Source organism: Echeneis naucrates, chromosome 12 (assembly GCF_900963305.1).
Source record: "Echeneis naucrates chromosome 12, fEcheNa1.1, whole genome shotgun sequence".
Taxonomy (NCBI): Eukaryota; Metazoa; Chordata; class Actinopteri; order Carangiformes; family Echeneidae; genus Echeneis; species Echeneis naucrates.
The window spans coordinates 10,272,327-10,286,033 of NC_042522.1; the positions used below are offsets into that span (position 1 = coordinate 10,272,327).

Consider the following 13,707-nt stretch of genomic DNA (forward strand, 5'->3'; position numbering starts at 1 on the left):
TTAGAAGAACACATTATAATTTATGGCTGCTTATTTTGGAAGGTAGTTTAAACCATCATGGGTCAGAGGACAATAAATAGCCCATAAATAGAGGACAGGAAATGAGGCATGAGAGAGAGTTGGAAATGACGTCGGCCGAGTTCCCCAGCTGAACTTGAGCCAAAGGTGTAATAGATCATTTACTACTCATAAGTACAATTTTATGGCACTTTACCGTATATTTCACAAAAAAAATAAATGCATTTATGCAATGATGTTATGTAATTTATCACCATACAAACACACATATACATGCATACATGTGTGTAATATGTACATTTATACATTTATTAATATACAGGGCAATCTGCTACGCTCATCCTGGTTGAACTTAAACAGTTAGTTTAATCTGTAGCTCCTAAACCATAAAACTGTGAGAAGTAGTAGATGCACCTCAAATCCACAAGATCTAGGGTATTCACTTATTATTGCCCTTATTGTCTGACCCGCAGCAGGGTCAGTTTATTGTTGACCTAGTTATAGTTGTTTTAAATACAAAAAAAGGTAAAATCATCCCTGTTACTATTAAGAATATGAGGAGATATCAGAGGATTTCTCTATATGAAAAAACAAACAAACTGAAGTGCACCTTCAAAAACAATCCTATATCAGTCTTGTCTGTTTAGATTCAATATTAACGATATTAATATAAAGAATAAAATTCACCAACTACAATATCAGTGTTGAACTCTGACCTCTAGGGGGGGATGTTGCAGCTCTGACACACCTGATCCAAAGGGACTGCGTTACCTCCTCCCACAAACAGGAAAACTACTGTGCGATGTTTATGATAATAAATAATAGTAAACCGAGCTGCTCTGCATCATGTTCCTGTTCAGAAAATATTTTCATAAGTGCAGGTTTCTTCCCTATGTACTTTTGCTTTTTAACTTCCTTTATGACCTTTTTGGCACTTACTATTGTTTCATTAGTATCTGCTCCTGAGAGCATTTCTCCATTTCTCACCCTCTCCTATTGTCTGCATTTCTTCCTCTTCTTATTTTTTTCCCAGTTCTTTGTTTTCTATTCTCTAAGTGGGCCAGAGTTCAAGTTGTTGGAGGTTTGTTTGGGAACACCAGAGGGGACAGACTGCCTGCAAGTCGGCTGTGAGGGAAATTATTTGAGGCCATCAGATATTAGCTCAGTCCTCCTCAACCTTTGTCACATTTGGCTGTGAGACAGTCGCGATGGATCACCAAGTTTCATGTGTTGGCATGCTGATTCATATTAGTGTGCTAATTGCCAATTTGCACTGATTATAAAGTACAACTGGAACTGGAGCTGATTGTAATTTCAACAGCCTAGCTTTCGATCAAAAAGCAAAATATTGGAAATATTGGAACATTTGTTAAGAAAAGGATTTTATTTCTTAGGGGCCATATTTTGAATGTTCTAAATCTAACTAAACCAGATCTGGATTTCCTGTTAGCCAAATCCCCCTCCCCAGTATCCCTTTGGGATAAAATGGCAACATGTCTGTCTAGGTTTGGGATAGTCAGTATTTACTGAAGAGTGATAAAGAATGTGAACTAAGGCATAGTTTAAGCCTTACCCCTTAAGTTTAATTCAAATAGGCCACTGAGATAAACAGTTAAAAGACTTTTGACTTTAAGAATCAATCAAATTCTGACTACAATGGTGCATCTAATCAAGAGAACTGAAGATATGACATCCATCTTCAGCTGCGATTCACAGGCCTCCAGAGTTTAAATGACTGCTGGTCATCTGTCTGGTTCTGGACCAGACTACATCCTGGCTACTGTATCTTTTACCATCTGAGCCTCTAAGGTTGTTAGGTGGTGGCTTGTTAACTATTCTCATGGAGAAGCCCAGTGTTTAGTTACCATAAACCACAGAAATTGAGCAAATTTCTAGAGAACACAAGAGCTGACTTCTTAAATTCAGCTAGGTAGCTCAGTGACGCACAACCCTGCGTCAGTGTTAATGTTAGGAAACCAAGAAGCTGACATGCTGATGCTAAGTAGGAATAATTCACTGGGTTCAGCAAAGTTTCACATATTAGCATTCTGGCTAATACTAGCATGATAAAGTACAGCTGAAGGTGAGGGGAAGTTAATCCACATGGCGTTTGGTGAAAAACAAAAGTAAAAAAGTTTAAGTTGTTCACTCAAGTGAACTCAAGTTCCACCTTCTCCTTCGAAATGACGTCACAGAAGGCTGACGCTTGATCTGGAAAGGTTTGCCCTCGACAGATTTTCAACTTAATTTTGTGTGATGTCTGAAATGTAATCGTGATAAATTTTGACAACAAACCGATGATGATTTTATATTTTTTCACAAAATGCTGCTCTGAACTATGAAGGATCCTCCTACACCTTGACAGGCTGCGTCGGTTTATTTGTGTGTGTATTAACAAACAATGTCAACACCGACATCAGCCACCATACTGTATTGTGAAATTCAGAGCCACAACATGATGCAAGTCTGATGTCTGAAGCCTTTATGAGCTGTATGTTGCTGAGCACAGGGCACACAGTCACAATAACGTTCATCTCAACCTCCAGTCTAACACATTTCTTCTGTTGTAAGTGAGAGGTTACGCTGGAAAGTCACCCACATGACACTGCATTTGCTGTATCAGTGCACTTCATTTTATCGGTTTTACAAACTCAACTTGGGAGGGAATTGATATGTGTGCGTGTGTGTGTGTGTGTGTGTGTGTGTTGATGCAGCTGTGCTCATCAGACACAGTTGGAGTCAGTGTCTTCCCTCAGTGCTGCTGGGACTCTGTCAGACACCTGAAACACACACACACCACGTTTATGTTCCTCGATGCTCAGATCACAATGCTCTGCTAAAGCTAACCATCTCTCGTGATACTTAAAACTCATCTTGTCAAACTTTTAATTTGAAACTTTTAGCATGTTACAATTTTAAAAGTTACAGTCCATAGTACTTTTGTTATTCATTCAGTTTATTTGTCTTGAAATACACTTTGTTTGCATAACGTCTAACTAAAAAAAATAAATAAATAAATAATTAACTTAAATTATATGGAAAATGTATATTTTAAGCTGTTGGTATTTAGATCCTATTATTTCCCAAATAACAATTGATTAACTTTTCCTTAACACTTTTAATATTGAAAGACTGGAAATAAACAAGTTCTGAGGAAATAAACAAATTCCTCTACAAGTATTAATAATGATAACTAATAATAATGTGAGCACTTTAATCAGAACGGGGTGATATACCTGTTTCTCCAGATGTTCAATGCGCCGCAGCCGTCTGTCGATCAGTCTGTCCTGAGCAGAAACCACTGAGGCCAGAGTGGCAAGCTGTAGGGCCTGTTTCTCCACGGTGAGCTACAACACAACGATTTAGCCAAAGTGTGTCCATAGTCATATCTGCCCAGTGTGACACTGACAGACATGCATCGACTACCACACAGCAACTACGATATAACAGCAGAAGAAACCACTCGTATTTTGTTAGGCACTGAAAAAAAGTCTTTTGTTCTCACCTTCATGAAGCCAGTGCCGAGCTGAGTCTGACCTCTCGGCCTGGGCTCGGTCAACCTCTTCACTCTTTGGAGGACCTGGTTCATCCAGTGCTCCATGGCTCTCTGCTCTGTCTGCAGACCCTCCAGTCCACTCTGCAGCTCTTTGACTGCAGTCCACAGCTTGTCCCCTCTGGCACTCAGGATCTGCAGGTCCCTCCTCACCTGCACGACAGCCCATTAGAGTACAATTAATGCACACACTCATTTTCTCTCGTTTCTGGACTTCATTTGTTATTTTTTAATGTATTTTTTCTTCATTCTGGCGTGTGTCTTCTCTGACATATAATCAGCCAAACTGAACACCATGCAGCAAACCTTTGAGGCTGAAAACAGGGAAAAGTTTTCTTTAAGACTGATTCCGAGAAGCACTTTTCTTTTGATAAGTGGTGATTCCTGCAAACCTGCTTGCGAGTCCGCCCGGCCTGCAAACTCTGCTTGTGAAGACTCTCCAGACTCCTGGTGGCCCCATCCAGCTCTGTCGCCACCTGCTCTCCTTGCTGGTCTAGCTGCTTCATGTTCCTCTCCACCCCATGCAGCAGGTGAGCCAGTCCCAGCGAGAGCATCCTCAGCTGGGAAATGGGGACCTCACCTGCGTCCTCTAATGTGGAAGTATCTTCTGTCAAGGCGTGATGGGCCTCACAGAGTGCTGCGAGCAAAAGAGACAACTGCAGCACTTGGCTTGCCATCATACTGAAGGATTTCATCACACTCCTGGTTCTGAAGATCTAGATGCTAAATCCTGAGCTCCCAGAACCACAACCTGTCTTTCCAGACGGTGGCCTCTTGAGAGCTCTGGAGTCGTGCAGAGAAGGAGCCACATCTGCCGGGCTTCCACTGTGATTCTTGATGTGGCTCAGAGTTTCCTGGAAGTCTGGGGCTCAGAATGGTGAAAGACAGAGAGATGAGGAGAGGGCGGAGAGGCAGACAGCGACAAGGGAGGCGTTCCCAGTCTGACTTATGAATGATGAAACAGGAAACTTTAGGTTGTCGTTATCTTATTCAAAATGAGAAGCAGGATCATTTCTTGTCTACAAAACATTATTATTCTATGTATTTCATTTAATTCATACACCTGCAACAACTCCCTTTATTCACATACTGTACAGACATTATCTACTACGTACAGTTGGTCCTATTTCATGCACACAAAACAACAAATATAGAAAAATTCAACCAAATTATAATTTTTTTTAATTCATAGTAAAGTCTTTAATATCAAGTGAAACCTGTGGATTTACAGTGATCAACACCTTTGACACGTTTTCCCTTCAGGCAAATGACACTGTGTCACATTTACACAATAGAGTAAAGTAAGAGAGACATCTGCTGGCAGTTTGAAAAAAAAAAGAAGTAGTTTTTGCCCTTGAAGCCTTTGGTGTTAAAGAGATTTCTTGTTTCTTGAGTTCCCTCAAGACTTCAAGCGAACCAGATGGTATACTTTTAAACTTGGACTTGATTATGTTGGTGTTTCATAGTTGGATGTAATATTCAAACAGCGAAAATGTGAATTCAGCTGTGCTAAACATACTGCTATGTGAGGAAGAGTGAAAATACAGATAAAGTAGAAAAGAAAACCACACTGCAAAACTCAACATACACGTTCGAGTAAAATTCATTTACATCAACTCAACAGTTTTCATTGAATTTGGCACACTGAAGACATTTTCATCTTTGCTTGTGAGTATCAGAGGTTGTTTCTCACTCCATATACATTCAGGGTGCATAATTAGCTTTGCACACTGTACATCTTTATATGTTTATCTTTATGTACATTTATTCATTGTATTTGTTTATTATTTCCAGACATGTTTTTCTCAAACTGTCATGCCAATAAAGCTTTGTGCATTTAATTGAATGGAGAGAATTGTGGTGAATGACTTCCTACACTCAGACTCAGGCTGAATGAGCTGCTTTGTGCCATTGAGGGACAAACCAACAAACTGTTCTTTGAATTGTTTTGGAGTTGGGACTGGCCCAATGCACAAACGACACTATGTCAACTCATAAAGCCTGATTTATAAAGAGGAGGGAGGCGACAGTCTCAGCCTACTCCTTCCTCCTGGCATTCAAGAAACACAAGAAAGCTGCAGGAAGACATTGTGTTTGGGTCACTGCAGAAGACATTTGATGGACTACATTAAACAGTAAGTGCACATGGTTTTGTCATTTCGAGGACAATTGAATCATTCTGATAGGACTTGAGCAAAGAAGTTGCAAGTACAACTTTCTTCATAGTTTTTTGCGTATCTGGTGAAAGTTATAGTTGGTTGAGAAAAGCACGGTGATCTGTAAGACTGTGAAAAACAAAACAATGCTAGAGGGCATTTGTGTGAGCAGCTCATTGGCATAATAAGCTAACCTTACAAACTGATATCTGAAAAGTGGGATGAAGAGAAGATGAGTAGTTGAAAGAGTAGAGGAAGATGATCAACTGTGTTATAGCCGCAGTGCTGTTTTACAGCGGCACCAACCAGCAGAGAGCATCTCCATGTTTTTCCATTCACTATCCATTTGATGCCATATATCCACATCTGTGATGATAATGAGGGCGGTAACACGTGAAAGTAAGCAATATTACACATTACACAATAGAACATATGCGCTTTCAAAATGTCAATAAAGCGATAATAAAACGAGTCCATCCTCTGGTGAGCATGAATGTCAATAGAGAAAGGTCATGGCTTCTTGGAAAAAAAATAAAAAATAAATAAAAATTGCAATGGGGCTGTTTCTTTAGAACATCCTTTAAATTAACTAAAACTTAACTCAACATACTGCACTACTATAGTTCTACTTTTGATATTTCCACTTAATCTTACTTATTTATATGCCTATTCTATTCCTATTTCTATTTTAGTGATTGAGAATAGAAGTGAAATCAGACCAGTAAGCTGTTCCCTTGAGGCTGAACTGCACTGGTATGGACAAGTTGGTGTCCGTTTGCAGAGGAAATAGTGAAAGTTGGAGAGAAGTGATTGTCTTAGTGTTTAGAGAGCACCTTTGATGATGAATGCATGGCTCATCCCTTCAAATCAGATGCCACACATTTCTGTTTTGAAAGTGTCTGCCCTTTTCCAAACAGTTTTCAGCAGAACATTCCCAAATGGTTCTGTGTAACAATTGTTGTACAGAACATGGGGGATGGAGGATGAAAAGTTAAGAATGATAAAAAAAAAAAAAAACAGGGGAGGCTGGAGAGGAAAGTCTGTCACACCCTGCTACTGCCGAATCACAGTTACACTGTCATGACACCTGAATAGAGGAGAGTCATAACATGTTCATGTAATCAGTGACACTTGTGCGTTTCCTACTATGGCAAGAATTACTCTTCTATGAAACTGCTCATTATACAAATTTAAAATGTGTTTGGATGAATACATGATCATGAGAGGCCTCTCTCTCGCTCTCTCTCTCTCTGTCTGTGTGTGTGTGTGTGTGTGTGTGTGTGTCTAAAGGGGTTGAACTATAACATTTTACTTTCTGAGTCAGTGGTGAGTCAGTCGGAAGAAACAACAGGCCATGAAGGACAACATCTGGAGACTCTGCCGTAAGTGAAAATGGCTTTGAAACGTTTCTTTTTAAGTTTTATTATTTGATAGGACAGTGTAGCGAGACAGGAAATGGTATGAAGAAAAGGACATTGAGGAAAGAGTCCATACCTAGCTGGGAATCCAGCTGGCGAGTTGCCCACTCAGAGGATTATGGTATGTGCCCTGACCGCTTCGTTATAGGGTTATCTTAAAAAGTTAGTTTTTGTGTCTTCTTTGCATATTTTCCGATGTACATCTGTCCCTCCTGCCATCTTCTCATACAGAATATTATGAAAAGACTTACAATGCTTGGGATTAACTCTGCGTAATAATGACCAGTACCATGAATCCATGTAAAACCATGAATTTAGAAGCTTCATAGAGCATTTTAAAATCATGCAGTTGAGATCTTTCTTTGTGTGTGGGTTTGCTTCAGTCTCAATGCTCTTATTAACCTTGTTACTACCAGCAAGCAGCTGTTTTAGGTAAACTAACTCAAACTCGCGAAGAATTAGAATAGAAGCAGCAATATATAATTTTCCCAAATATTGTTTCTGTCTTTCAAATGCTTCTTTTATTTGTTATTTTATATTATACAAATGGGGTATGATGTCATTTTTGTCAGCTATGATTGACTCAAATTGAGTTGGCACCACTGTGTAGACTCTCCCAATGACTTCACCAGCTGTATGTTGTATATTTTGGTTTTACTTATGTAAAGCGGGAGGGAATGAAAAGGGTTACGGTAGTTGCATTTGTGATGATTACATATTTACAGACATCCCTGTCTAGATGTGCACTTTAAGCTTCCGATTCCATGACTACATCTCGTTTTACGGCTTTAGAGGAAGCAATTGCACATGTGCATATGTGTTTGGACACATCCAAACGCAATGTTGTGTTAGCTCATGCATGAAGACATGCTTTAATGTGTATATGCTTGGGAATATATCCATTTGTGTGTGCATCTTGTTTGTGTGCGTGTGTTTCAAAGACCAGGAGAGTGAGACAAAGCGCACAGCAGTGTGGCTGGCATGCTTGAATCTGTGGGCCATTACTCTTGAAAAGGAAATATTTTGTTTACATGGGTGTTACACATTCATCAATAAAACAAATCATTTTATTATTTGGAGACCTCAGTAGTCCAAATTCCTTAAAACAATGTCAGAAAAGTTTTTTCAAGCGTCTGAAATAATAGGTGAGGTGAAAGAAAAGTGTGCTGTGATGCTGAGAAAACGTAACTGTTAGTAGAAGCAACTACTACAACGGGACAACTGATAGGTAAGAAGCCTGAAAATTAAGTTAATGGTCATGGCACATCAAAGTAATCAGCAGCAAATTGATTTAAGGTCAGATGATAAAAAAAAAAAAGGCAAGGAAACAGTAAAAACTTGTTGGCATCTGTTTGGCTAATAACGTTATTTATTAAAAGACATCAGAGTGGCAGAGCAAAAAAAAAAAATAAAATGTGTCATATCTCAGCTTCTCACATCATCATCTCACATCAAAATAACATGCAAGATGGGGTCATTGTTAGCACCATGGTTGAGATGAGACGGAATTTGAGTCTGGAAATGAAAGTAAAACAAAAATATTGAGCATTAGCAATCAAATATACTTTATAGTAATATTTTTGGAGCGCTAGTACCTAACTTTTGTGCAAGCAGTGTTGTCTTTTTGAGATCAAAGGTTTTTTTTTCCCCCGACGACTACGCAAGTAGTCTAGTTTATTTCTATAACAGTTTTCACAGTGTTTCACAACAAAATAAAGCATAGCTCACAAAAACAAATTCAGTCTGACAGATTTAAGCGATATGAGTCATTAGATGATATTACATGAGAAGATCAACAACAGTCTGTACAACAACACTTTGTTTGGGTTCCCAAAGGGAAATTAGCTTAGCATAAAGACTGGGTGCAGGGTGAAACAGGTAGCTTGGTAGAAAAAGATAAGACCAGGAATTTTAACCTCTTGTTCCACCAAGTTGCTCTTCTGTCCTGATAACACAAGCTTTCAGTCACAGAGACAGAGACTCTTATGAAAGGCCCCGCCAAGTCAAGCATGGTCTTACTTTGACTCCCAGGGGTATGGAGGTCAGAGGTAAGAAAACCAAACGGCTGGCGGGGGTCACATGCTAAGATCATACTTGGCATGTCATGCCTCTGTGGATCAAACATGTAAAAACTCAAACCCAGCAAGCAGGATCAGGCGTGTTATTGTAGTGTGATTCCCATTAGGTAAGCTCCAGCAGTCACACGCATTGCTGCCCGCTCAGCATGCAGCAGGAACATATAATAGTTCAACATGAGCCTGAGCATATTGGATTCACGTTTACCTCCAGCAGCCTCAAACTCTGAATTGAGAACCTATTAAGAAAATCATGGAATGAGTGAAAGGTTTAAGAGGCAGCCCAGGGATGTAGCCATAAACCATCAATCATCACTGATAAACGGAGAAGATAATTAATTCACTGCTGGCACTGTGTCAAACAGTTTTTCTGGCACATTGCTTTGATGCAATTCACAGATCAGAGGGCTCAAAGTCTCACAGCACTAACTCGCCTGTCACAAAGCAACTTCAACTTCAACAACCAAAACTTTGTGTCAAATCATAAAGTCAGTAAATCATTTCCACACTGTCACCAGTAAAGATAATCCATTCACAACTAACTAACTAGCGACTCTAAGTTGTCCGTAGGTCTGAGTGTGAGTGTGAGTGGTTGTCGGTCTCTGTCTGTCTCTGTGTGTTGACCCTGTGATGGACTGCTGACCTGTCCAGGGTGACACTGCCCTCACCCAATGTGAGCTCTGATTGGCTCACACAGCCCCCTGGGACCCAGAAGAGGATAAACTATAGAAGGTGAGTGAGTGAGTGACACACACACACACACACACACACAGATATATATATTTTTTTTGGGGGGGGATTGCTGTACAATGAGAAGCGTAGTGCAGAAATATGCTCCTGTCACACAGAGGTAATATTTTAAAGCATTAACATACAAAATGATGGAACTGCTAAGCACAATATTATCTTATTATCAGCATGTTGCCATAACATTGTGAACAGTTACTGTATTATAGCGATGTTAATGTTAAGATCATGGTAATGAAGAGTGCTAGTCTAATACAGCTGCCAGCCTGGCTGTATGCTTTGCATGTCTGTGGGTTAAGTTATATCCTATTCCCTCACTCTCCAAAGTTGAATTGGGTTCACCTGAAAAGACATGAGCATTGATTTACATTTGAGAACAAAATGTCTGTTATATTAAACCATCAGACTCCAGGAGGAACATTTTTCAATCTTGATAGCAAATCAGCTTTGAGATGTGGACTGATTGCTGCCAGCTTGAAAAGTCTATTGCAACCACAAGATCCACATTTAACAAGGAGGAAATATAAACCCGAACTTGGCTGCGACCGGCCAGCAGCAGACACTACAGCCAGCAGATGGCTGACACAAGAAAGCCTGAAAATTTATCAGACCAATGTTTTGATTCTTCTTATCCTGTGTGTGTTTTTTTCCATCATTATAAATACCAACTTCTGAGTCAGTCATTTCCTTACACGCAGCGTTTTACACAGGCTTTCAAATAGTGTGTGAGCTGGATATGCAAACAATTGCCCTCACAGGAACGGTATTGACAAATGTTTTCCTTCATCTTCTCTTTTCCTCAGAGTTCAGTAAGGAGAAAGCCCCTTGTCAGGGACATGTGTTGTTACTGTGACATTTCGCATTGGATGAAGTATGTATGGCTCCTTTGCACTATAAGCCCCCTGCTAAGACCAATAAATGGCTGTGATGGGAACCAAGGCCATGATGACACATCACTCTGCCTCTCTTCATACTGGGGAACACAGCAGGAGGCACAAATGGATTCTACTCTATGATTAAGCCCTGTAAATCTTGCTGGTTTGTGGCAGCAGAATCAGTTGCTTTGTACCTTGTCCTGCTTGTCATTAGCTGAAAGACTAAGAAAAAAGTTAACAGGAACCAAACAACAACCCTGGAGCTGCCTCCCACTGGGGTCAGCCAGAGAGACTCATTGCAAAGTCAGTCTTCCTTTACAGTTCTCAGTAATCACTGAAATCACCTCAACCCCGGGGAGAACAGACACATCAGGAGTGAGAACATGTACCTGACATGATAAGTTGGGGGAAACATGTCACGTAACAGCAGTGTACTAACTCTAAACTGAAACCTTAACTATCAGATCATAAACCACCGTAGATTGAGGACAATACACACATTACTCATTACTCACATACACACATTGATGCTTGAATTACTAACTCTTGGTTGAAGTCTCAGTGAAGCAGCCAAGTTGCAGGAAAAAGGGGAACAAGCTTCGCTTCCTGAGCCAAAGCATGGGATAATGACCAGGAGCTGTACTTCATTTCTGTTGTTTGACATCAGTGTGGGTCATGAACAGTGCACAAATCTTTGAATTAGAAGTCACACTGATCTTGACCTTTGACCTTTTACCACCAGATTCTGATCACGTAAGATGTAATGTAGGTCACTCTGGGTTTTTACTGATCCATCACATTCACCAGAACATGTGGTCATCTTGACCTTGAATTTGGACCTTTGGTCCACCAAAATGTGGCAGTTCCAAATCTGATAAAAATCTCTCAAAGCGAGATAGAACATGAATGCATTTCCACCTCAACTTCTGACCTTTGACCCCCACAATTTACAAAGTTCATCCCTGAGTCCAAGAGAATGTTTCTGACAAATTTCCAGAAAGCCCCTCAAAAACTAGACAGGCAGATGAAAGTATTTTGCACAGCTCAGGCTGTACTGGGAGCAATACAGTAAACTAGCAGTGAATCACAACTGCAGCGGGCCAACGAACAAACTATCTTTGAGCTTGATTCATGGTTTGGTGTTTAATGGTTAAAAGCGTATATGCAAGAGTCGGTGTAGCTGCTGAAAGATGCACATTTCAAAAATATAATGACATGCCAAGACTTTGGTGCTTGTGGAAATACCACAGATTACAGAATGGTCATTTCTTCCCCAATGCAGAATTAGTAATATTTTGCCTTTTATGGCAAACAAGCCACAAAATTACAGACCATCTGGAGTAAGGAGTATGAGTTACTCCAGTTCTAGAAAAAAAGCCCAGATATTAAGGTGGCCATAATGAGAAGCATGAAAGGACTTCATAACATATGCTACTGTCTTTGTAGCAGTGTGGTGACGGTGTCAGTAGGTGAAATTTGATGCTGGCCCGTATTACAGGTATCTTTGGTGGCAACCTCATTAAAGCTTTCCACTGGTGTACTTGAGATAAATGTTTCACACTCAAAGAAAGTTTTAAGAAAGTATTCCTTTTGAGTATTCAGAATTTGTCTATCACAATAAAATCCAGATCAAATGCCTGTTTAAGAGAGACAAGTTAAGACAACAGATGGGGGCAGAAGGGGGTTTCTCATTTTATGTAATCAGTGACTGCTTAAGCTTTGTGTCCCAGAATGCCCTCACACCTGCCAACCTCCCAACCCAGAGCTGGGAGGTGATTATCATTCGTTACTATCAGAGGAGCATGCTGTCATTTTATTTCAGAGCCAGACTTCCTCAGGCTTCTCCCGGAGTTCCTGATATAGGCGTAGCAGTTAATGAGGGAAATACCCAAAGTTAAACCGAGCATGGAAGCCTGAGAGGGTAGCGTGGGGGAGGGAGGTCCGGAGAGACTGGGAGACTGGAACGTGAGAAAAAAGGGAGCAGGAGAAAGGAGAGAAATGAAAAAAAGGGAGTTGTGTATATGTTTTCCTGGAGAATAGTGAGCCGTGTCGTTGCTGTGGCTGTGTGGGTCTCTGGCATGATGATTTGAGACAGAGAATGAAAATCACATTGCCAGGGATTACTACACTGCCATAGTGTCTGCTGCTGCTGCATCTGGACCTTTAGCAGGATAGGTACCTGTTTTTTTCATACCAAAGGCGTGCCGGACTTTTTTCTGCCTCCCTTGTTCATATGAAACATTTCTAAGAGAGGAATTCAAAGTTTCCAGTCTGCGGATTACACTGAAAGAAAAAACTTTTCTCAGGCAAGATCAACAGATTGGATCCTTGTGTGTTTTATGTGTATCTGCTGTTTCTGATCAGGTGCAGAGCTTAGTCAACTGCTGAACACGGAGTCTCACAGGTTTGTTCACAGTGGCTAAGTTCTTCATTTGTACAGAGAATGAAGAATGAGAATGTATGATAAGAAACCTTTGTATTGCTAAGGTTGACTATTATCTGTTCATATGATTAACATGAAAAAATAAACAAACAAACAAACAAAAAGCTGTGAAATTCAGGCCACCGGTAATTATTCACTGTGTGGTCAAACTGATTTTATGCTCAGGTGTCTGTGGTCACAAATGCTACTTACAACCAGATGTTGTGAATCCATAAATTTAAATGGGAGAGGTTTTGGCAGATTCAGGTCCATATGTGGAGACAGGTGAGTGAGAACAGAAGATCAAAGCCTCTCATATGATTGGATGAGTGTTTTCTGTGGGATTCAAGAAAAAAATACCAGATTTCAGGCTCCAGATAGGCCAGGCTTTAGGTGTCACTGAGGGTGCTGGGTTTTGTTCTGACATCACCAAGTTCACCAAG

General features: G+C 40.3%; 1 protein-coding gene across 1 annotated transcript; it reads right to left on the reverse strand.

Annotated features, from left to right (window-relative positions):
- Window positions 1-2,512: 2,512 nt before the first annotated feature.
- Window positions 2,513-4,404, reverse strand: LOC115052416 (uncharacterized). The gene is made up of 4 exons (XM_029516503.1): window positions 3,964-4,404; window positions 3,524-3,724; window positions 3,255-3,365; window positions 2,513-2,798 (listed from the first exon to the last, which is right to left on the reverse strand). The coding sequence occupies exons 1-4, from the start codon at window positions 4,264-4,266 to the stop codon at window positions 2,742-2,744; spliced, it is 672 nt and encodes a 223-aa protein (XP_029372363.1). The 5' UTR covers window positions 4,267-4,404; the 3' UTR covers window positions 2,513-2,741.
- Between the last annotated feature and the right edge of the window lie 9,303 nt (window positions 4,405-13,707).